General features: G+C 38.2%; 2 protein-coding genes and 1 long non-coding RNA gene across 9 annotated transcripts in view; all 3 read left to right on the top strand.

Moving 5' to 3' along the window:
• Positions 1-940, top strand: part of LOC126867333 (venom protease-like) — a 138,718-nt gene extending 137,778 nt beyond the window's left edge. For 2 of the 7 annotated variants that reach the window (XM_050621734.1, XM_050621736.1), the window contains 3 exons: positions 14-115; positions 187-338; positions 667-935. In XM_050621734.1, coding sequence (XP_050477691.1) covers positions 14-115; positions 187-338; positions 667-831 — 419 coding nt within the window. In that variant the 3' untranslated portion in view covers positions 832-935. Of the gene's footprint in view, positions 1-13; positions 116-186; positions 339-666 lie in introns of all 7 variants that reach the window. The other 5 variants (XM_050621731.1, XM_050621732.1, XM_050621728.1 and 2 more) reach the window with 5 other exon arrangements.
• Positions 1-24,785, top strand: part of LOC126867358 (venom serine protease Bi-VSP-like) — a 28,138-nt gene extending 3,353 nt beyond the window's left edge. The window contains exons 3-9 of the mRNA XM_050621798.1: positions 20,551-20,594; positions 20,904-21,057; positions 21,228-21,323; positions 21,395-21,549; positions 23,603-23,698; positions 23,775-24,053; positions 24,156-24,785. Coding sequence (XP_050477755.1) covers positions 20,985-21,057; positions 21,228-21,323; positions 21,395-21,549; positions 23,603-23,698; positions 23,775-23,906 — 552 coding nt within the window. The 5' untranslated portion in view covers positions 20,551-20,594; positions 20,904-20,984 and the 3' untranslated portion in view covers positions 23,907-24,053; positions 24,156-24,785. The remainder of the gene's footprint in view (positions 1-20,550; positions 20,595-20,903; positions 21,058-21,227; positions 21,324-21,394; positions 21,550-23,602; positions 23,699-23,774; positions 24,054-24,155) is intronic.
• Positions 6,757-8,587, top strand: LOC126867369 (uncharacterized). Its single transcript, XR_007690213.1, has 5 exons — positions 6,757-6,780; positions 6,973-7,068; positions 7,145-7,423; positions 7,499-7,886; positions 8,049-8,587. It is a non-coding gene; the product is annotated as an uncharacterized LOC126867369 (long non-coding RNA).
• Positions 24,786-25,681: the final 896 nt, after the last annotated feature.

Here is a 25,681-nt window from a genome sequence, read left to right on the forward strand (position 1 = left end):
CCTTACTTTTCAGAGTACATACATCCCATTTGTCTCCCCATAGAGGCATCCCTTGAAAATAACAAATTCGAGGGCTATAATCCCTTCGTTGCTGGTTGGGGAGCATTAAACTTTAGTAAGTGACATCAGTTTTATGATAAAATGAAATACTTTCATTCTTAAATATCCTTCCCATTTTCTTTGTAGGTGAATCATATACTAACGCATTAATGGAACTGCAACTGCCAGTGGTTACCAACGCCGTATGCGAGAAAGCTTATGAGGATTTTGACATAACTATCACCTATAAAGAAATATGCACCGGCGGAGACCCTCGAGGTGGAAAGGATGCTTGTGGAGTAATTACATTACAGATTTACTATAAATTATACGGTGTCTGAGGACATGTCAATTCGAATCAACATCAAATCAACGTCTTGAACATAAAAAATAATAGATAAACACAATTTAATAGTTTTGCCCATTTCTCACACATCATTATGGTCTTTAATCTAATTTCCTTCTAATCTTAATTTTTTTCAAAATACATATAATATATACATTCTAAATTGGAATATTTCAATACATAAGTCAATAATAGATTATTACTGTATATAAGTATAATTTCAATACAATTCGATTGAAATATTTCAGTAACTATGATTAAAAATTTAACAATCATTTCAGGCTGACAGCGGAGGACCACTGATGATACCACAGCAATTCACCTACTATCAAATAGGTGTTGTGTCATCTGGTCATGAATGCGGCGTACCTGGTTATCCGGGCATTTACACGAGAGTCACGTCGTACCTCGACGACTTCATTATCCCAGTGTTGCAAAATTATTAGTATCCCATAAATATCATTTTTCGTGCACGAAAAATAAAGTTGGAATGTATTATTGTGGAGATAAGAGGCAGCTCAGATTTATATTGTCTTTTACGTCAAGAATTATAGTCTTAAAATGCATGAAATGTTACTTTGAAACGACACTAACTTTTTACGTACGCTATATTTGCACGACTTAGATACGTAGAGATGATAAACGAGCATTTATTAAATTTTTACTAATTATATTTAAACTAATTTTGGTAATAGTAAACCAACTTTCTGAGAAGTTCTGTAAATTTTGTTTTGGATGTATTGAGGTGATATGTCGTGATAGGGTCGGAAGGAAAACTCAGATTTATTGAACGATAAATGTTTATTCACTCTAATGTCAATGAGTACACTTGACGCAGGATTCGCAATTATATTCGGTTCGCGAATGCGCGGTTATAAGATAGAGCTTGGATGGCTACGACTCGAGATGCGCTGCGAGTGCGTACAATGATTGCACGAGATGTCGAGAGCTTAGATAATTATTCGGCTCGAACCGTGTAAGTACAACGATCGTGATATGTCGACTCGCGGTAATAGACTGACTTTTTGTCGCGATGCTGCTGCGGAGGAAGACTGCGTTGGGATGTGTCTAAGGATGCGAAGGCATCGGATTCGTTGAGAAAAGCTTTGGTTCGGAAAGTGAGGAAAATGTACGTTAATGTTTATTGGCTAATTCGTGTTGGTCGTTGGAAAAGGATGCTAGCTGCCCTTGAGAGGGTGTTGCTAGCGGGCAGCATCGTACGTGAGAGATAGCAGATTTCTCGTGTGTCCCCGTGGTAGGTGGTCGACTTCGAGACTGATAAACAAAGACTGTTTGTCTCTTTGGAGGACCTTAGGCTAAATAAATCCTAAGATTTATAGCGGTCCTTAGGCTAGCTGGAAATATTCGGTACGAATGTATCGACATCTGGCAATCATCTTGTCCGCAGGTATAGGGTCTTTGTGTCGTGCGTCACGCGACGTAAACTGTTGGGAAGTTTACTGTCAAGTGCCGCCACAGTACCCCCTTACCAGTGATAACGTTTTATACATTTTTTGATAGATCTTACGTGCTACTTATTTAAAACCTGCCTGGAAATAATCAGGAAAGCGAATTCTCCTGCCCGAGCGGGTGGTATACCGACTTCTTGAGTCGTCTTCGCGTTGCTGTGCCCGCTCGGTGTTTTGCGTAGTTGTGGTTTTAACCGGTATAAACATGTCGTGAGTTCCTGCGCTAGTTTCTAATTGTTGTTGTTCGATGTCGTCAGATACAGTAAAAGCGGGTTTCAACCGATCTAGGGAGACTATTACATTTTTATTATTTATTTTGATGGTAAAAGTCTTTTTTCCACGCTGTATAATCTGGTAAAGTCCGTCGTACGGTGGTTGTAAAGGACCTCCGCTCGCGTCGTGGCGTACAAATACATATGGTGCTGTTTCGAGCTCGCGGAACACGAAGGTTTTCTTCTCGCCGTGTCGCGTAATCGGGTGAGGCCTGATTTTCTCTATTTGCTCTTTTAAACGGTTCGCGAATTCCGTATTGGCCTGTTGCATCGTTGGTGCGAAGAACTCAGTCGGTAATCGTATGCCGGTACCGTAAACCATTTCGGCTGCCGTCGCGTTCAGGTCCTCCTTGAAAGCGGTTCTTATGCCTAATAAAACAATTGGTAGGATTTTTACCCAATTGCTCGTATTGTGACATTTTATTGCTGCCTTTAGTTGTCGGTGTAGGCGTTCTACGATCCCGTTGGACGCGGGGTGATAGGCTGTTGTGCGTAAATGCTTGATGCCAAGCAACCGGCACAGTTCATTGAGGAGGTTTGATTCGAACTGGCGTCCTTGATCGGTCGTTATTTTTAAAGGTACGCCGAACCGAGCTATCCATGTGGAGAGGAGGGCTGAAGCGACGGTTGTTGCCTCCATGTCGGCGATGGGAATGGCTTCGGGCGAACGCGAAAAGCGGTCAATACACGTTGGACAATATCGGTAGCCCTGTGAAAATGGCATCGCGATAATGTCTATGTGTACGTGTTCGAAACGGCCTGCTAATTCTCCGAATGTTCCGACGGGCGAGGATACGTGCCTGGTGACTTTGCATCGTTAACACGGGATACATTGTCGTGCCCAAGTCCGGCAATCTTTATTTATGGATGGCCAAATGAAACGCGACGTCACCAGTTTTTGCGTTGCACGTATCCCTGGATGGGAAAGTCGGTGGAGCGAATTAAATACATCGCGTCGCAAGGATTTCGGCACGTACGGCCTTACAATGTTGTTTGATACGTCGCAATATATTTCCGCGTCGTGTTCAGGAAAGCGTATCTTCTTTAATCGTAACGCGGTTGTGTTGGAATTTACGATGTCGCGGAGTTCGTTGTCGTTTTCTTGCGCGACGGCGAGAGTTTGGTGATCCACCGACTTCCCTATCGCGTCGATGCGTGACAGAGCGTCGGCTGCGTTGTTGTCTAGGCCCTTTATGTTTCGAATGTCGGTGGTGAATTGTCCTATGTAGTCTAAATGTCGGAATTGTCGCGGCGAACATTTTTCTAATTTTTGTTTGAACGCGAAGGTGAGAGGTTTATATATATATATATATAGGTCGGTATATATTGTAAAGTTTCTGCCTTCTAAGGCGTGTCGAAAATGTTTGACTGCGGTGTATATTGCGAGTAGTTCGCGATCATACGCGCTATATTTTTACTGAGCGGGGGTTAAAGATTTCGTTGCGAATCCTAGCGGTTGTAATTCGTTATTCGCGCGTTGTTGTAATACTGCCCCTATTGCGTAGTCGGACGCGTCTACCGTGAGACTGATCAGGTAGGAGATCTGCGAGTTCTTGTCCGTTGCGAATATGCGGCGAGATGCCAAACCGTCGTCGTTTGCCGCTTTTACGGACGGCTGGTCCCGTTTCTCGAATTCCGCGAGTAAGGGAGTGTGGACTTTCTCCCGCTTTTTCGGAACTGTGCGTGATAGTAACGCAGTCCGTCTTGCCGCGGCGGATCGCGAGGGCGCGAACGGCGGCGGAATTGTGTACGCGAGCGTGATTGCGCTCGTGCCCTGCGGTGTTCATTGTTTCTTTGTTCGGCTACTAGCGCTCGTATCTCGCTCACAAAGGCGTCGATTCGCGCTAACAGCTCGGTGACCGAGTTGACGACGGCTGCCATAGCGTCGCCTAATCCGCTGTTCTGGCCAGGTGGGTGGGTTATATTAGGTAGTCGGCCTGCGCTGGCCGCGACGATCTGCCCTGATTCTGAGGTGGCTTCGTAAATGATATCGGCTATTTGTATGCGGGTTTCCGGGTCTTTGTTCTGTACAGAGGCTAGGCAGCTCCGTACGCGCGACGGAAGTCGACTTTCCCAGACGATGAGGATGACATCGTCTGTTAACGAATTGGCGGCTAGGCTTCTTAGAACACGGTAAAACTGAGAGGGCTTCCTGTCCCCCATTTGTTCGTTTTCGATTACATGTCGGAGTCTCTTGGCGCCCGACTCTCCCAATCTCTTCATGAGCTCCTTTTTGACGTACGCATAACGCCCGGTCGCCGGTGAGGCGTCCAATACGTCTCGAATTAATCTCACGTGCGACCTGTCGAGATTCGCAATGACGGCCTGGTATTTTACTTGGTCACTCCTGATCCGGAAAGTTTTGAACTGCAATTCCAGCATCTTGAACCACAAGTCAACATCGTCAGGCCAGAACGGTGGCACGTGGAAAGGAGCGTTTATCGAGCGTTTATCCTTGTCCCCGCCGGCCGTCGTACGTTTGGAATGGGCGTTAGTGGTCATTTCGAACTGATTTAGATTCACGGTGTTACGTTTCACGAGTACTATCACGGTCACCTCTTTTACTGATAACCACGTCGGGGTCACCACTTTGAGGGGATATGTCGTGATAGGATCGGAAGGAAAACTCAGATTTATTGAACGATAAATGTTTATTCACTCTAATGTCAATGAGTACACTTGATACAGGATTCGCGATTGTATTCGGTTCGCGAATGCGCGGCTATAAGATAGAGCTTTGATAGCTACGATTCGAGATACGCTGCGAGTGCGGACAATGATTGCACGAGATGTCGAGAGCTTAGATAATTATTCGGCTCGAACCGTGTAAGTATAACGATCGTGATATGTCGACTCGCGGTAATAGACTGACTTCTTGTCGCGATGCTGCTGCGGAGGAAGACTCGTTGGGATGTGTCTAGGGATGCGAAGGCATCGGATTCGTTGAGAAAAACTTTGGTTCGGAAAGTGAGGGAAATGTACGTTAATGTTTATTGGCTAATTCGTGTTGGTCGTTGGAAAAGAATGCTAGGTGGGAGAAGGGGGGCTCGAACCGAGTAAGTACAACGATCGTGATATGTCGACTCGCGGTAATAGACTGACTTTTTGTCACGATGCTGCTGCGGACGATGACTCGTTGGGATGTGTCTAGGGATGCGAAGGCACCGGATTCGTTGAGAAAAGCTTTGGTTCGGAAAGTGAGGGAAATGTACGTTAATGTTTATTGGCTAATTCGTGTTGGTCGTTGGAAAAGGATGCTAGCTGTCCTTGAGAGGGTGTTGCCAGCGGGCAGCATCCTACGAGAGAGATAGCAGATTTCTCGTGCGTCCCCGTGGTAGGTGGTCGACTTCGAGACTGATAAACAAAGACTGTTTGTCTCTTTGGAGGACCTTAGCTAAAATAAATCCTAAGATTTATAGCGGTCCTTAGGCTAGCTGGAAATATTCGGTACGAATGTATCGACATCTGGCAATTATCTTGTCCACAGGTATAGGGTCTTTGTGTCGTGCGTCACGCGACGTAAACTGTTGGGAAGTTTACTGTCAAATGTCGCCACAGTATCAAGAGAATAATGGAATATTCCACTTAGATCGTATACTTCTTGTATGTACATACAAAATTTTCCGGCTAATCTAAAACACTTCATAAGATAGAGAGCTACTGGAAATTCGGACACAGAGAGTGCATAAAATACAAGATAAGTCTCGTGTCTTTCAAAATTATTTTTTATTCGCTAAAAACGTCCTGTGTACTCATGCAATCATATGCAACCTCGAAACTTCACTTATTTTTTATCACTTTCCAATTCAATACACTGTTTCTGCATTTTTGACTATATTTAAGAGAAATTTTCATTCAGCCAAAGGTATACTTACAGATTACAGATTCCTATACGACTCTCAGTAAAAATTTATCCGCACTCCAGATAGTTAAAACTTCTGTCGACCGTATTGATCCATCTGCACTCTTCGTATGACGTCAATATCTGTTCAGTGCTGCTGCGTAGGTTTCATTGTGTTACGTCAATTCGTTTGTGACCGTTGCGCGAGTAATGGCGCTTTGCAATGGTGATTTGCAGGAAAACAGTGCAGGATGCTGTGATTCGTTTCTTGTGGTCGGAGGCTATGTTTGATGCCTATATTTATCAAAGATTTAATGCACATTATGGAGAAAGTGTTTTGTCACGAAGTGTGTTTGAATGGGCACAAAAGTTCAAAGAAGATCGCACAAGTGTTATGAAAAAACAGCTGGTCGCCCGTCCACATCCACGATGACAACATTGAACGTGCTCATGAACTTATGCTCTATGGAATAGACGAGTGATACTGGATAATGTGGCAAATCATTTGCAAATCAGCCACGGCTCTGCTTATGCAATAATGCACGACAGATTTGGGGTTTAAAAAGTTTGTGCGAGATGGATGCCGAAAAAGCTGATGAAAAGGTGAAGACGACGATGCATTCGTGGTTCGCAGCTCAGCCCAAAACATTTTTTAATGAGAAAATACGAAGGTCCTTCAGCAAATGGACAAAGTGTATACAGAAATTGAGTGATTAAATAAAGTGATACATCAAAAAATGATGTATGTCTTTTTTGACAATTGCTTAAAATAAATTCTACACCGACAGAGCGGGTAACTTTTTACTCACCCTCGTAAGACACTTAAATTTCCAATCTATTATGATGAATAAAAGAGCTTATACTATTAAATCTAATTGTATTTTGTTGCATGAGAGTACACGTGTATGTGATGTACATTACCTTTATATCCCCTTGAACGCTTCAATATTGCGCATATATACTATATTTTGTACAGCTTCTATAAAATTTCGTATGTTTGTTTAGGCTGTTAATCTAGAGGCTGGAGTACAAAGAAGTGGCACAATGATGTGGGCTGATGACATTTATAATTATCAAGGAATCACCCCTACATTCGCTCAGGTATATATCGTTGACTATAATGTATTTAACATATATGATTGTTAGAATATTAATAATCAATTTTTAATTCTATCAGAATTTTAATGAAACTGTCCCTTGGGAAGGAAGAACTGATACATTGATATCACGGTTTGTACATCCTATATATACAACAAATTTTAGAACATTATATAACGAAGAACCAGATCATCGTGGCCATGTGATGTGAATAAAAGGACTTGAATTTGATGATATTTTTATAATGTTAGATAACATAACTAAGTATCTTCACAGTAAGATAGGATGACATGGTTTACATGATCTTAATGTTGTTCACTTGAGTGATGATATTATAAGGAAAAGTGTAATATCACAGGTAGGATGATTCATAATTTAGAACTACTAACTCATGTATGTATTAAAAATTAAAGAAATATATTAAATTTTATAGGATATTTATGTTTAGTAACCAGTAATTCAGAGATTGGTATTCATGGTTACTATAACGAGGCTGTAGAAACGCACCCTTTCTTCTTTGCAAATGGTCCTGTATTTATGTCTAAGCCGATAGACCATAAGGAATGATACCGTATCACACCTAATCAAGTGCCTTATGAAACATCAACAGGATATCACAGTAATCCCTTATCGACTGATACGTAAGTAAAAGTTATGTGTCATTGTTATACACAGTTATGTGTTATTGTTATACACAGTTATTTATCATTTTCTATTAATTCAGTTGTAGCCACTACAATATCTATGACACTGGTAGTAATTATAAGAACAATAATGATGTTCTATAAGAGGAAATGATGATTAGGAACAAAAACTTACAGGTAAGTCAAAGTATATGTTATTTGCCATTTGAAAAGAAAGTTACTAACTTAGAATTTTTTGGTAAATAATAATTGTGCAAAATATATTGGATTTCAAATTTGTCAAAAATTGAAATTTAAGAAGCATTGTAATAATATAACATTAATATTTTGATTTTTCAGGAGATATCATGCGGTGGATGGATAATATGTAAAAAATATTAAGCAGTATATGAATTTTCATATTGCGTAGAGATAACAAAAGTGAATTTTAAAAAATGTCGACATGGTAATAAGAAATAGCATCATGACAAAGAATGTATAAACACAGTTTCATTTTTTATAAATAAAAATTTGTTGTTCCAGATTTTGAAATATAGTGAAACGTTTAATTAGTATCTTAATATCTTTAAATAATTATTATTTTAGAATCAATTGTAATTGTATCATACGTACTTTTGAATTCATGCAAGAACATATGTAATTTTGAAGTAGTTATTATTAGGAAATTGTTAGACGCGAACAGTATGCGAAAAGTTAGTATGTAGTGTAATAATTATCAATCAAAACACAAGAATTAAATTCTTTAGGAAAAAATTTCCGGAATTTCTTATTTACATGATTATAAAGAAATCCATAATAAAAAGGAGCTGCTTTCTAATACTTCTCTTCCTTGTAATGCCTACGTTAACAATAACGAGGTTCGACTTTTTGTTTTTAGAGGGATACTGGAAAATTTGAAAGTACAGTACCGTTGGGAAGAAAATCACGATATTGAAAACGATATTTGCAAGTAAATTTCCCAAAAATCTGTTTTCAAATTTTCGCTTTCTATTTCACATTAAAAGAAAGGGCTGCCTTCTTTTTCTGCAAGACAAAACAAACATTCTGAATCTCGTATCAATGAATGATGTCAATAAGTTATTTTTCTTTTCGGATTGAACAATATTCCAGATTTATTCATAATTTCATACTACGCGAAGAATAGACTTTCATAGGTATATAAAGGAAATATTAAGTATAGGAAAACTCTTTTTCGTTGTAGGTGACATATGCTTCACGGTTGAACGTATTTTTGAACACATATAAATGAAAAAGTACTCTTATGGAGAAAAAGAATTGATACCTTCGATTGACATTAGATAATGTATATAAACTTATGAACAATCACTATCAGTTTGTATTTTAGGTGCACACGCAGATTTGTTGGAGTTCTTATAAAATGTACTTCCTGTACGAACGTTTTATTCTTCCAAATTTTACGATACTATGTCTCATATAATAACTATATGGATTAAACGTAATATAAATGATCCGAAAATAGACTCGAACGACATTAATTGTCTTTCTATTTATACCAATATCGAGAATACAAGTAAAGCTGGAGCAATAGTATGCAAGAATGGACTATTTATTATTTTAAACCAAATCATAGCATATTCAGAATGCACAGTATTATCATGAAATGTAAATGAATCAGTTGTAAACGAACGATTTTACTGTAAAATCATTGCCTCCTTTTTTTCATCTGAAATATAGCAGCAAGTACTCATTCTTTTGATATATAATAAAACGAGATATCTTTATAAAGTTACATATGTCATCACTGGTAACTGTTATCTCGTATGACACCAAATATACCGTTAGTATGGAATGATATTTTTATGAAGATATACTTTAATGATAGATTTTATGAATGAAACGTTATATAAGAAAAATTATCTCTTGTTATTCTATGAAGTGTAGTAGCTAATGAAGATTAATTTTACGAAGTATTAGAGCAAAAGAGAATTAAAAAATTAAAAAGATCTAAATAAGATTGTTCGTGTGGCTTAATTATCTCAATTCTGGTACACCACTTGTTACATTCCAACTAATTAGCGCTAAACAATAACTTGCAAATATTAAAGATATTAACATCTTAATATTAACACCTAAAGGTTTTCAGGAAATTTTATAATATTTGATTATTGTATATCTAGTCATTGATTGATAAAATTTCTTGTATAAGCATAGATCGAGGTTGACGTCATACGCAGATTGCATTACAGGTATCGTTTTAATTTATTTTATGGCTAGAATCATTTGAATATTATACGAATAATTATTTCCATTCGAACGATTAATAAATCACGTACCTATAAAAGATATATTATGAAAAAGACGTGACGAAACAAAAAAATATTGGAAATTCCGTTGTCATTAGATCAATTATTTTTGCAATGATTTTTATTTCCATGTAATTACATATGAAATGGGTAATTCATTAACATCTCCTCGAATCGAATATAATTCGTTACACTTCACAACGATTCAAATAATGGACGGGAAATATATAATAACTTTCCTGTCCTTGCGTTAAAATAGTACTGTACAAATCAGATGATACAGGAAATACCCAAAAAACCCAATTACATCCACATTGCATGACAGCACACTTGCAATGGATTTTTGTGATTTCAATGTCACAGACAATGACACAACTAATCAGAACACGTTCGAGGCTATAGACATTGAAATTACCGCGTGTTTAATACGTTTAAAGCATAAATCTAAATTTCACACGATTATTTCTTTGTACATTGTGAAACTCTTAAATTATCTTAATCGAATAAATAATCCTAATGTAATAAAACATCTTGAAATAGACCTAGATATCTGAAAGAGAAACTCGAAGGATAAGAAATCCTAAAAGGTACTAATCCTAAAATAACAAACTCCTAAATAATAAACAAGTGATAAAACCTGTTATAAATAATAAACCTTACCTGGAATAATCAAATCCTAACTAATCGAAAATAAAATAAGGCAAGCAATTCTTAATCTTTCAAGTAATTTTTCCGAAAACACAGAAAGATAGAGAAATTAAAAAGACGCAGCACAAATTGCAGCACAATGAAAGTTTCAGAGCGATGAATACGATCGTATTAAACTAAATAATTTTCAAAAGTGAAATTACACTGAAACGTATATCGATGATATTTGTCATTTCTACGATCTGTTTCGCTTGATCGTGCTTCTTTTCTGATGTAAATTCAATTTATAATACGAACTAAGTTTCCTTTATTATTATTAGTCCTGCGTCTTTTTAATTCGTCACTTCTTTTATTTCAGAACAATGACGGGCTCCAAGATGCTGTTCGGATGTTTGGCGTTAATTGCTTTTCTGCATCCATTACTTCACGTTTGTACTTCGAGTAGTACAGCTCAAGGTTTGTACTTCGAGTTGTCTTTTTCCATGCACTTCAAATTCCAATACGATCTGGTCACCTGGCCTTCGTACAATTTCGAAATTTTACCTGTTTGGTAATCGTCAATGAAAAAAGAAGTTATGCGTGACCTCAACACATTGAAACAATTTTTATGATTTTTTATTTGCCGGTTGGTCAGGAAGTTAATGGAAAAATTTCACTTAACTATTCGCGTTAATTTCTTCGGTTTAACTTTTGGGAAATGCTTCGTTAGCTTCGGGAATATTCCAACGATTCGTTTTACGTACAAAATAAGCATGATAAATATTACATCACGGTAATGAAAACTATTGGCGTAATACCTAAGATAAAGATGCAGAGACATTCTTAGAATTTCTAATGACACCTTTATAGATTTCTCGTTTAATATCGCTACTACATTTGAATCACTTTTACCTAACGGTGTCACATAGTCTCGTTGGAAATTTGTCAAATTCCTTAAAATGATCACTGAAAATTTTCCTAAATTTCCAAGAATTTATTTATCACGAGGTAAAGAAAATGTGTATTAGAAAGATGAGATCGAAGGTTTACCATTTTTTCAATTATGGCGAAAGCAATGTGTAATCAATGAAAATTTTATATTTTCACGTTGAAAGTTTCTTCAGATAATTATTATCCAGATGATGACTAACTCTTACGAATTAATGCGTGTCTGTAGCACAATCCGGTAGACTTGATCCGCTTTTTATATCGAAAGTTGAGCAATCGGTGACGCGTTCTGATACACCGAACCGCGAAAAGCAAAATTTCATATGATCTCACCAATTTCGGATGTCAGTCAAATCAGTCAAATAATAAGTTCGCGTTAATATACACGTTCGATTTTTGAAAAGCTTGTTCAATTTAATAAGAGTCTTGGTAACAGGCTTATGTTCTTAGACCTAATTGGTTGTTTTCATTTACAAGTACCTCGTGTTAAAGTACTCATAAAATGACATTAAAATCAGAAAACTAATAACTGAAAGATTATCATTTTTCCTCTGTGGTAGTTTACATATAACATAATGCAACTAACATGTCACGATTAATGCAAAATAAATAAATTACTAATATAGACATTTTTTTAGTAATTTGTATAATCGTGAAACGAATTGGACTTTTTAAAGGCAAATATTAAAGGAAACATGGAATTGATGCCAAATCTATCACAAATATTATTTATATTACTTATTTGCGCAGTTTGAAGCGAATCAAATTGATGAAGGTTTCTTTGTTACATGTTAATTTACATTTTAAAAGACATAACAGGCACGCTAATTAGTTTGCTTAAGATACTTTCGAGATACCAAGTTAGACGCGTTTCCATGAAATCATATCAATTTTACCATGATATTTTTCTATCAAGCATGCAATTATAACCGTATCGTTGATTAGTGCATACAATTATCCATGTACATTCGTCTTTCCGAGTACCGCGCTTCAATATTGCTAATTTCAAATTCATACATTAATCTTCGTAAATGCTTGAAAATGCTATATAACTGTATCAGCTTCTGTTAAAAACATTTTATAGTAAAATCTCTATAAATTTGTAATATTTTTTAGACAATTTGAATTCATTATATTATACATCATACATTCTAGTCATTTCTAATTAAGTTACTTTTGCGATGTTTAATTACATTTTATGTATATTCTTATAACTCTCTCTGCTACGGCGCGTACGATGGTCCGTGCGCCGTCTGAAACTTTATACTATATACTGATCTACTACATACTATATCCTATAAACTGAATCCTTTGACGTAATCTTAATAGCTTGAAGGAATCTCTAACCCTGTAAGTGTTTTCGGTTTATGGATGGTCCTTAGAACAATGCTTAGGTTTATTGCGCACTCTTACAAATAACGGAGAAAGCGGGTAGTTATTTTTCCAATAAACAATGTCACCCACGAGCCACGTTGGTAGGAGGCTTCCTCCTCCTATCTTCATTCATTAACGTTGGCTATAATCAATGGGCACCCTCACTTTCCTAACGAAAAGTGTGAACAACGAATCCGCGTTCTTCGTTCAGAAAGCACACCCACACTGAGATTTCCTCTCGTGGCGGCACACGAGAACGCAAATCTCACCACTCGAAACCAACTAGTGTCGGACGACGGCAGCGCAGTGGTTAGCGCCATAGAGTACAAACGTTCGGATCCCGGGTTCAAATCCCGGCGCCTCGTACTTTTCCAAAGTCCGAATTTTCTTCCACGACATCTAAATAAGAAGAAAATACAGCAGTACTTCACCCCCGGCAAGCGACATCTACAGCCAGCAGCCTACAATTATCACGGATATATGAAGGAAGGCGGAGAAAAAGAAGAAAAAAAGTGTGTTTCGTCCAGAGCCTGCTAGTGGACTCATCAGTAAGGCTTACCTAGCAGGCTCATGCCTTAGACACAATGGAAGGAGGGGGAAACAAAGCTATGTACATGGCAGAGACATTGAAGACGGATTCCTCCCTCCCACGACCGGACACTGTATCCAAGGCCGGTCGGATCACCTACCCTCTCTTGCGGGTATAAACAAAATAACATCGAACCGGAGAATAGGGGTTGTATGAGTACAGCAACTAGAAGAGGAACAAGAACTGCCCGAGCTGGGTGAAGTCTCGGTTTATATACGTTTTGGTTTTAGGATGTTGAGTTAGTTAGGTGTAGGTTATGATGTAGAAAAGTGTCCGAAGGTCGGGGGTCCATATCCTATCTCTGATGTGGACTGAGGTGCGTCACAGCCTTGGTGTATGCTATGATGATAAGGTGGTGATGTGTCCAAAAGTGTCCAAAAGTGTCCGAAGGTCGGGGGTCGATGTATTATCACTGATGTAGGTTGAGATGTGATTGATGTCACACTCCCATGGGCAATTTTCAGGCGCTACAATCATCCTCTTCCCTTTCTGTCACTCCATCTTGCCTTACGCACTGCAAGAGGGAAGACGGACGAGTAGGGTAGTCAAATAAAGGAGATGGAGAAGAGAGAAATAGTGTTTCGTCCGAGATCTGCTAGTTCGGACTCTTCAGTAAGGCTATGACCTAGCAGACCTTTGCCTTAGACACTGGGATAGAAAAACTTGTGTTGGAAGTTATATTTATCGAAACAAACAGTGTCAATGTAACCACTAGTGTGAAAGCATTAACATCGCTAGCCCTATGTTGATATTGATGGCCCTCTGGTGACAAGTGTAAGACGTATTCTACAAACGTGTAATTTAAACTAAACCATTGTGATGAGTTATAAATAGATTGTACATTTATAGTAAATTTAAAAGTGCAGAAATACAAACGATTTTTATAATTTTTTATTTTCGAGATGGCGACGAAGTTAGTAGCAAAACTGAACTTGATTATTCACGTCTACTTCCTCGGTTTTGTTTCGAGGAAAAGATTCGTTAACTTCGCGAATATTCCAACGACTCGTTTTACGTACAAAATAAACGTGATAAACATTGCATCACGTCAATGAAAACTATTGGCGTAATGCCTAAAATAAAGGTGCAAAGATATTCTCGGAATTTCCAATGACAACTTTATAGATTTCTAGTTTAATGTCAGTACTGCACTTGAATCACTTTTACCTAACTGTGTTAAATACTGTCGCTGAGAATTTTCCTAATTCCATAAAATGTGTTACGCCATGCGGCTTACCATAGGTCATATTCTTAACTATCGATCGCGGCACTATAATGTCGCAGACGGACCGTCGCGTCTGCCCGGCAAATAAACATTGTAGTGGCAAGCGCATGGTTCATTAAGCAGGGCGACTTCCAGAAACGTCGACTCGTGGCCCGTATTTTACCTCGCAGTAAAAGAATGTGGCGTGATCCGAACGTAGTGGGGGTCGCCTTCCAGAAAAAACGAAAAAAATCGAAAGACGTTCAGAACTTTTCGAGAAGTCGAACCGTCTACACATCTGATATGTCGCGCATTACTTATCAACCAAAACGCAATTACATTTTTTTTGTTCCATTTATATCTTTCTAGTTAATAAGTTGTTGAAATAAACATTAATTTATTTGTGTTAATTCTGTGGAATTTCATTGAACTACCTTTATTATCATAATCGAAATAAGGGGATCGATCAGTTCGTGGCGTCGATTATTTAATCGTAACGGGAACTTACAACTCTCGTTGACGTGCTATCTCGCGATCGCGTCTCTCCGCGAACGGTCGAAACATTTTTGGTCCTTCGAGCCGGATCACGTGCCAGTGAAGAGTGCACTTACCAGTGACCACACAGTGCCACGTGACTTTATCAAGACCAGCAGCGGGAGCGGGAGCAACCACTACTGCGAAACCAGTGACGTCAGGCGCGTCATCTTCGAAGAAGCACATCCCATTGGCAAGGGAACACAACCACGCAGCCTTCCGCCGCAGCTGGACAGTCATCAACGCAACGAATTTCACAACTTAATAATACAACCGAACGAGTGGCCGTCGGGAAGGAACAAGGCGTTCCTCGCCAAGCATACACGCGACCTCACGCCGCACGATAGTAAGGTAAGCTCGTTCCTTATTTCGACCATCTCCTATCCTCGGCAACGATGACAAGCGAAGACCAACTCATCTCCCTGCGGAGACGAGGCTATTGTAGCGGCCGATTCACATACGTATCGAACCGACTGGACGAGTATGAGCAATCCGAGCGTCAGCAAAATTCCTTGTTAACGAACTACGAGAAACAACTGACCGAAGCTGCGAGTCAATTCGAAGCGATCCAACTCGAGTTAGAAGTATTAGACGAGGAGGAACAAGCGCGCGGCTTCGAAATAAGGAATCAGTACGTCGCGGTAGACATAAAGCTACAAAATCTTCTGAGGAACGCGCAAGCAGCATCGCCGTCGACATCCATAAACCTTCCAACCTGTGCATCATCCGCAAGTTTAAATCCGATAGCCATTAAATTACCAGATCTTCTTACCTACTTTTCTTACCTACTTTTGACGGAAGCTTAGAGAAATGGAACACGTTTTATGATACCTTTTCTTCCACAATCGATAAAAATCCTAGTCTCACGGACATACAGAAATTCCATTACCTGCAGTCCGCCCTGCAAGGAGAAGCAGCCAATTGTTTAAACGCGTTACCCGTTAGTAATGTAAACTACAGTCAGGCTATAGCCGTTCTCAAGGAGAGTTTCGAATGTCCACGATACACAGCTTTCAGTCACTGCATGGCAATAATTGATTATCCAAGGATAACCAAAGAATCTCCAACGGAATTAAGGCGCTTAGTCCACACATTTAAACAACACATATATGCATTGAACAAATTAGGAGAATCCTACCCCGATACCAGTGCTATGCTCAACAGCCTCATCCTCTCGAAAATACCACTAAGTATCCAAAAACAATGGGAAATGACGCTGCCCAATAACGAGGTGCCTCCGTACATTCATTTACTAAACTTCCTAGAGAGATTAGCACGAAGCTCCAGACCGATCACCACGGTCAAACAAACAAGAGAATTACCGGAACAAACTACTCCGGTCCATCAACGCGCACCATGAGGGCATGCACTTACGGCGACACAGGTTACTCCAACATGCCCCACCTATCAAGGACCACACCCCATTTGGAGATGTGACACCTTCAAAACCAAATCCCTTCGCGAACGCATTCGGGAGGTCAAAAGAGCATCACTATGCCTCAACTGCCTCGGGAAAGGGCACGCAACGAAGCATTGTTTCGCAGGATCATGTCGCGTATGCGGAGAACGACATCATACAATGCTGCATAGGACAAAACGCCATTCAGGGTCTCGTTCCAGCAAGTCCAGCTCGAAATCTTCCCCATCAAATAGCCGATCCACAACACCTTCTTTGCCACCCTACGTATCACCCACTCGTCGCAAAAAGCACACAACAGACCACAGATCGAAAACACCACGAATAGCCGCGTCTCCAAGTCCACCGCCCAGTGACAGACGAACACATAACCAATGACGCCGACAATCGACGACTCCATTGATGACCGAACATATCAGACCAATAGCATCCGAATTATTATCCAATGATCTAATCATCACAGCGCAGATTAACATTTTGAATGATAAACAGCAACCAATCCGATGTCGAGCGTTGCTCGACACCGGATCTAGTATGAATTTCATTACCGAGGAATTAGCAAAATCGCTAAAGATAAGGCAAAACAAATGTTCGGTCCCAATCGGAGCTCTAGATACCTTGACAACGACTTCTAAGCGACACATCACGGCCACGATCACTTCCACTGACGGTACATACACACGGACATTAACGTTCCTTGTCATTCCGACCATATCAACCTTAATTCCCAGCGAACCCATCGATCGTTCGACACTTGAGATACCAAAAAATCTCAAATTGGCCGATCCACGATTTCATTTACCAGCTCCGATCGATGTACTACTAAGCTCAGGTTCAACACTCGCGTCGATGTGTGTGGGACAAGTCAACCTAACGCAGCCAGACGAGCCTGAACTGCGTCTGCAAAAGACGCGGTTCGGATGGGTAATCGGGGGGAGTCCAACTTCCCAAACCGCGACAAACATATTTCACACATCCACGACGACTTTACAAGCAGACCCCTCGCGGTTTTGGGAAATCGATGAAGGACCCTCAATTAAACATATCTCAGAGGGCAGATCGACGATGCGAAGAACACTTCCAAGCCCACACCCGACGCACCAGCGAAGGACGATACATCGTCGCTCTGCCTTTCAACGATCAGCTTCAGTCACTCGGATCCTCTAAAACGCTGGCAATTAAACGACTCGCCTCACTCAATCGCCGATTCCAGCACGACAAACGCTTCGAATCAGAATATCGAACGGTAATACAGGAATACCTGGCATTGGGACACATGACAAAGGTCAATGTCAACCACTCCGACGACAACGGATACTATTTACCCCATCATGGCGTGACCAAAGCATCGAGTCAAACCACCAAACTCCGTGTAGTTTTCGACGGATCGGCACCAAGCACTACTGGAACCTCCCTAAACGATACACTTTACACAGGACCCAAGTTACAGGAAGATTTATTTTGTATATTAATTAGATTCCGCGCTCATCAGTACGTACTCACTGGCGACATCGAGAAAATGTATCGGCAATTCCTCGTACGACCAGAGGATCGGAAATATCAAAGGATATTATGGCGCAGCGCGAGTGGAGAAACAGAAACATATGAGCTTAACACCGTAATACTCTTATCATAGAAATAGAAGCAGTCCTCAATTCCCGCCCGCTAACTTCTATCTCCACCGATCCAAATGATCTCCTAGCCCTCACTCCCGGACATTTCCTCATTGGCGATTCATTAATGTGCTTACGTGATCGAGATTTCAGAGACATTCCATCGAACCGACTCTCCAAATGGCAGCATATCCAACAGCTTAAACAACATTTTTGGAACCGCTGGCATAAGGAGTATTTGAACGAGCTAACCAACCGCAATAAATGGAGCAAGGGTGGACACAGCATCCAAAAGGGCACAATCGTCATCCTCAGAGAGGACAACGTTCCCTCCATGCATTGGCCTCTGGGCCGAGTTATCAAGGTTCATCCAGGCGCCGATGGTGTCATCCGGGCAGCTACAGTTCAGACGGCAAAAAGCATTTTGGATCGGGGCGTCAAAAGGCTTGTCCCACTGCCGATTCAATCCGATCTCGAGAAACCCGAACAACTAGCCACCGAGACGAAATAAGATGGGAACTTCAACCACACCTCGCTAGTTTGATCGGTACCCTCTCAACGGGGGGAGAATGTTACGCCATGCGGCTTACCATAGGTCATATTCTTAACTATCGATCGCGGCACTATAATGTCGCAGACGGACCGTCGCGTCTGCCCGGCAAACAAACATTGTAGTGGCAAGAGCATGGTTCATTAAGCAGGGTGACTTCCAGAAACGTCGACTCGTGGCCGTTATTTTACCCCGCGTAAAAGAATGTGGCGTGATCCGAACGTAGTTGGGGTCGCCTTCCAGAAAAAACGAAAAAAATCGAAAGGCGTTCAGAACTTTTCGAGAAGTCGAACCGTCTACACATCTGATATGTCGCGCATTACTTATCAACCAAAACGCAATTACATTTTTTTTGTTCCATTTATATCTTTCTAGTTAATAAGTTATTGAAATAAACATTAATTTATTTGTGTTAATTCTGTGGAATTTCATTGAACTACCCTTATTATCATAATCGAAATAAGGGGATCGATCAGTTCGTGGCGTCGATTATTTAATCGTAACGGGAACTTACAGCTCTCGTTGACGTGCTATCTCGCGATCGCGTCTCTCCGCGAACGGTCGAAACAAAATGATTCACTAAAAACTGTCCTGAATTCCTAAGAATTTATTTACCGCAAAACTAACAAAGTGTTTATTTAAAAAATGAGGTTGAAGGTAGTCCTTTTCTTTCATTTCATTCATTTTCATTTTCTTTCTTAAGTATGGCTAACACAATATCTAATCAATTAAAATTTTATATTTTCACGTGAGTTTCTTTAGATAATTATTATCAACATGATGACTAACTCTTACGGATTAATACGTGTCTGTAGGGCAATCCGGTGGACTTGATCGGCTTTTTACTTCGAAAGTTGAGTAATCGGTGTCGCTTTCTTACGCATCTTTGAACTGTATAAATGTTTTAAAATTGTTTGATCCAGAATGTACCACACCGGACAATCAAGAAGGCAGGTGCCTTGACTACAGAAAATGTAAACCTCTGCAAGAAATATGGCAGATACAGTACCGTACAGCCACCGATTTTTATAGACGATCAGTGTGCAGATACCAGGGCAATGTTACGATCGTTTGCTGTCCGAACGATCCAAACAAAGAGAAGAGAGAAATTTTAATAAAAACTGTGTATAAGTATAAGGCTTTGCGACCACCATACTGTGGTTTTAGCAACGTCTCTCATACCAGGGTGGTCGATGGTAAACCAGCTGAACTTGGTACGTTTTATGTCTTTCTTTCCGATTAATAATAAGCCATTTACTGCAAAGAATGAACTTTAAAGGCATTAAACAGCACATCAATGTACATTTCAATTAGACTAAATAATAATGCTATGATTTTATCGGTAGTAACTTTACTTATTAACTTGAATTATTTCTTTCTTTTACTTCATGTTAGAAAGAGTATCTTTTTGCTTGAAATAAAAAATTGATATAGGAGTAATAATATGGATAGAGATCAAAAACTGTTAGGGCAGAAATTACACGTTTGAACTTTATAGTTCAGTATAGTTCAAATAGAAATTATATAGAATTATTTAATAATTTGTATTCCACTGGAATAAAAATTTAATTTCTGTCTTTATCAAATCTCTATTTGAGAGTATTTGTACCTATGTACTTATCGTCTGCTGTATGATAGAATATCGAATAGGTAATAATCGTTGTTACTCATTATGTGAGAAAAAATTATGTATATTCACAACTATGACTATTGCATTTTAGGCGCTTGGCCATGGATCGCTGCATTAGGTTTTCGTAATCCCCGAAACCCAGATATATTGAACCAGAATGGAAATGCGGAGGTTCCCTGATATCGGCTAGGCACGTTTTGACCGCAGCACATTGTGCAATACGCAGTGACTTGTACGTGGTTCGTATCGGAGACTTAAACCTAAACGAGAATGACGACGGAGCGCATCCTATTCAAATGGGATTTGAATCTAAACTAATACACCCTGATTATACTCCCAATATACACAATCATGATATTGCCATTCTTAGATTGGTGGAGGAGGTGCCATTTTCGAGTAAGTCCTCAAATATTGTTGAGTATATGCTATTGAGTATTAATGGAGAACCCAGACAAACCACTATGGAAGTGCGGAGGTTCCCTGATATCGGCTAGGCATGTTTTGACCGCAGCACATTGTGCACATATGGATGGAATAGAAAACATACACAATCATAATATTGCCATTCTTAGATTGGTGGAGGAGGTGCCATTTTCGAGTAAGTCCTCAAATATATATATATATATATATGCTATTGAGTATTACTGAAGTATCATATCCTGAAATTTCTTACTGTACACATATATTGTGTAATAAAGCGTGTACAATTCTTTCTCATACTTTTGGTCATTCGTTTCCTGCATTTTCATTTATTTTTTTATTTTTCAGGGTACATATATCCCATTTGTACGAAAGAGCCCCTACGAAAGAGCAACTTCGTCGGCTATAACCCCCTTGTTGCTGGATGGGGAGCATTAAGATATAGTAAGTGATATCAATTTTATAATAAAATTAAACAGTTCCAGTCTTAAATATCTTTCTTATTTTCTTCGTAGGACGACCACAACGTAATGCATTAATGGAAGTACAAATGCCAATGATTAAGAACGCCGAATGCAAAATAGCTTATTCCAAATTTCCTAATGCACCTGATATCACTGATGGTATAATATGCGCCGAACATGCTCAGGGTGGAAAGGATTCTTGTACGGTAATTAAGTTACAGAGTTACTACAAACTATACGGTATCTGAAGACACGTCAATTCGAATTAACATCAAATCGATGTCTTAAACATTAAGAATAATAGATAAACACAATTTAATAGTTTTGCCCACTTCTCACACCTCATTATGGTATTTAATCTAATTTCCTTCTAATCTTAGTTTTGCTCAAAATACATATAACATGTACATTATAAATTGGAGTATTTCAATACACAAATCAATAGAAGATTATTACCGTATATAAGTATAATTTCAATACAATTCGATTGATATATTTCAGTATCTTTGATTAAAAATTTAACGATCCTTTCAGGCTGACCGTGGCGGACCACTGCTGATACAACATGAATTAACTTCGTATTTAATGCTTATTTATAATGCGTATTTAATGCTCTTATGCTTATAAGTGCGGCACAGCTGGGTATCCCAGCGTTTACACTAGGGTCACATCGTACCTTGACTTCATTCTCCAAGCGATGCAATAATATGATATTACTGTTCCATAAATATCATTGTGTAAAAAACGTAAAGTTGGATTTTCTTATTGTGGAGATAAGAAACAGCTCAAATTTACATTGTTTTGTACGTTACAAATTATAGGCTTAAAATGTACGAAATGTAACTTTGAAACGACACTAATTTTTTACGCACGATAAACCTCCACGACTTAGGTATGTAAAGATGATAAACGTATATTAATTCTATAAATTTGGTAATAATAAACCAACTTTCTGAGAAGTTCTGTAAATTTCGTTTCTGTTGTATCAAGAGAATAATGGAATATTCCACTTAGATCGTATACTTCTTGTACGTACGTACAAAATTTTCCGGCTAATCTAAAACACTTCATAAGATAGAGAGCTTCTGGAAATTCGGACACAGAGAGTGCATAAAATACAAGATAAGTCTCGTATCTTTCAAAATTATTTTTTATTCGCTAAAAACGTCCTGTGTACTCATGCAATCACATGCAACCTCGAAACTTCACTTATTTTTTATCACTTTCCAATTCAATACACTGTTTCTGCATTTTTGACTATATGTAAGAGAAATTTCCATTCAGCCAAAGGTGTACTTACAGATTATAGATTCCTATACGACTCTCAGTAAAAATTTATCCGCATTCCAGATAGTTAAAACTTCTGTCGACCATATTCACCCATCTGCACTCTTCGTATGACGTCAATATCTGTTCAGTGCTGCTGCATAGGTTTCATTGTGTTACGTCAATTCGTTTGTGACCGTTGCGCGAGTAATGGCGCTTTGCAATGGTGATTTGCAGGAAAACAGTGCAGGATGCTGAGATTCGTTTCTTGTGGTCGGAGGCTATGTTTGATGCCTATATTTATCAAAGATTTAATGCACATTATGGAGAAAGTGTTTTGTCACGAAATGTGTTTGAATGGGCACAAAAGTTCAAAGAAGATCGCACAAATGTTATGAAAAAACAGCTGGACGCCCGTCCACATCCACGATGACAACATTGAACGTGCTCATGAACTTATGCTCTATGGAATAGACGAGTGATACTGGATAATGTGGCAAATCATTTGCAAATCAGCCACGGCTCTGTTTATGCAATAATGCACGACAGATTTGGGGTTTAAAAAGTTTGTGCGAGATGGATGCCGAAAAAGCTGATGAAAAGGTGAAGACGACGATGCATTCGTGGTTCGCAGCTCAGCCCAAAACATTTTTTAATGAGAAAATACGAAGGTCCTTCGGCAAATGGACAAAGTGTATACAGAAATTGAGTGATTATGTCAAGAAATGATGTATGTCTTTTTTGACAATTGCTTAAAATAAATTCTACACCGACAGAGCGGGTAACTTTTTACTCACCCTTGTAAGACACTTAAATTTCCAATCTATTATGATGAATAAAAGAGCTTATACTATTAAATCTAATTGTATTTTGTTGCATGAGAGTACAAGTGTATGTGATGTACATTACCTTTATATCCCCTTGAACGCTTCAATATTGCGCATATATACTATATTTTGTACAGCTTCTATAAAATTTTGTATGTTTGTTTAGGCTGTTAATCTGGAGGCTGGAGTACAAAGAAGTGGCACAATGATGTGGGCTGATGACATTTATAATTATCAAGGAATCACCCCTACATTCGCTCAGGTATATATCGTTGACTATAATGTATTTAACATATATGATTGTTAGAATATTAATAATTAATTTTTAATTCTATCAGAATTTTAATGAAACTGTCCCTTGGGAAGGAAGAACTGATACATTGATATCACGGTTTGTACATCCTATATATACAACAAATTTTAGAACATTATATAACGAAGAACCAGATCATCGTGGCCATGTGATGTGAATAAAAGGACTTGAATTTGATGATATTTTTATAATGTTAGATAACATAACTAAGTATTTTCACAGTAAGATAGGATGACATGGTTTACATGATCTTAATGTTGTTCACTTGAGTGATGATGTTATAAGGAAAAGTGTAATATCACAGGTAGGATGATTCATAATTTAGAACTACTAACTCATGTATGTATTAAAAATTAAAGAAATATATTAAATTTTATAGGATATTTATGTTTAGTTTGTATTTTAGGTGCACACGCAGATTTGTTGGAGTTCTTATAAAATGTACTTCCTGTACGAACGTTTTATTCTTCCAAATTTTACGATACTATGTCTCATATAATAACTATATGGATTAAACGTAATATAAATGATCCGAAAATAGACTCGAACGACATTAATTGTCTTTCTATTTATACCAATATCGAGAATACAAGTAAAGCTGGAGCAATAGTATGCAAGAATGGACTATTTATTATTTTAAACCAAATCATAGCATATTCAGAATGCACAGTATTATCATGAAATGTAAATGAATCAGTTGTAAACGAACGATTTTACTGTAAAATCATTGCCTCCTTTTTTTCATCTGAAATATAGCAGCAAGTACTCATTCTTTTGATATATAATAAAACGAGATATCTTTATAAAGTTACATATGTCATCACTGGTAACTGTTATCTCGTATGACACCAAATATACCGTTAGTATGGAATGATATTTTTATGAAGATATACTTTAATGATAGATTTTATGAATGAAACGTTATATAAGAAAAATTATCTCTTGTTATTCTATGAAGTGTAGTAGCTAATGAAGATTAATTTTACGAAGTATTAGAGCAAAAGAGAATTAAAAAATTAAAAAGATCTAAATAAGATTGTTCGTGTGGCTTAATTATCTCAATTCTGGTACACCACTTGTTACATTCCAACTAATTAGCGCTAAACAATAACTTGCAAATATTAAAGATATTAACATCTTAATATTAACACCTAAAGGTTTTCAGGAAATTTTATAATATTTGATTATTGTATATCTAGTCATTGATTGATAAAATTTCTTGTATAAGCATAGATCGAGGTTGACGTCATACGCAGATTGCATTACAGGTATCGTTTTAATTTATTTTATGGCTAGAATCATTTGAATATTATACGAATAATTATTTCCATTCGAACGATTAATAAATCACGTACCTATAAAAGATATATTATGAAAAAGACGTGACGAAACAAAAAAATATTGGAAATTCCGTTGTCATTAGATCAATTATTTTTGCAATGATTTTTATTTCCATGTAATTACATATGAAATGGGTAATTCATTAACATCTCCTCGAATCGAATATAATTCGTTACACTTCACAACGATTCAAATAATGGACGGGAAATATATAATAACTTTCCTGTCCTTGCGTTAAAATAGTACTGTACAAATCAGATGATACAGGAAATACCCAAAAAACCCAATTACATCCACATTGCATGACAGCACACTTGCAATGGATTTTTGTGATTTCAATGTCACAGACAATGACACAACTAATCAGAACACGTTCGAGGCTATAGACATTGAAATTACCGCGTGTTTAATACGTTTAAAGCATAAATCTAAATTTCACGCGATTATTTCTTTGTACATTGTGAAACTCTTAAATTATCTTAATCGAATAAATAATCCTAATGTAATAAAACATCTTGAAATAGACCTAGATATCTGAAAGAGAAACTCGAAGGATAAGAAATCCTAAAAGGTACTAATCCTAAAATAACA

Source organism: Bombus huntii, chromosome 7, assembly GCF_024542735.1.
Source record: "Bombus huntii isolate Logan2020A chromosome 7, iyBomHunt1.1, whole genome shotgun sequence".
In the NCBI taxonomy this organism is placed as follows: domain Eukaryota; kingdom Metazoa; phylum Arthropoda; class Insecta; order Hymenoptera; family Apidae; genus Bombus; species Bombus huntii.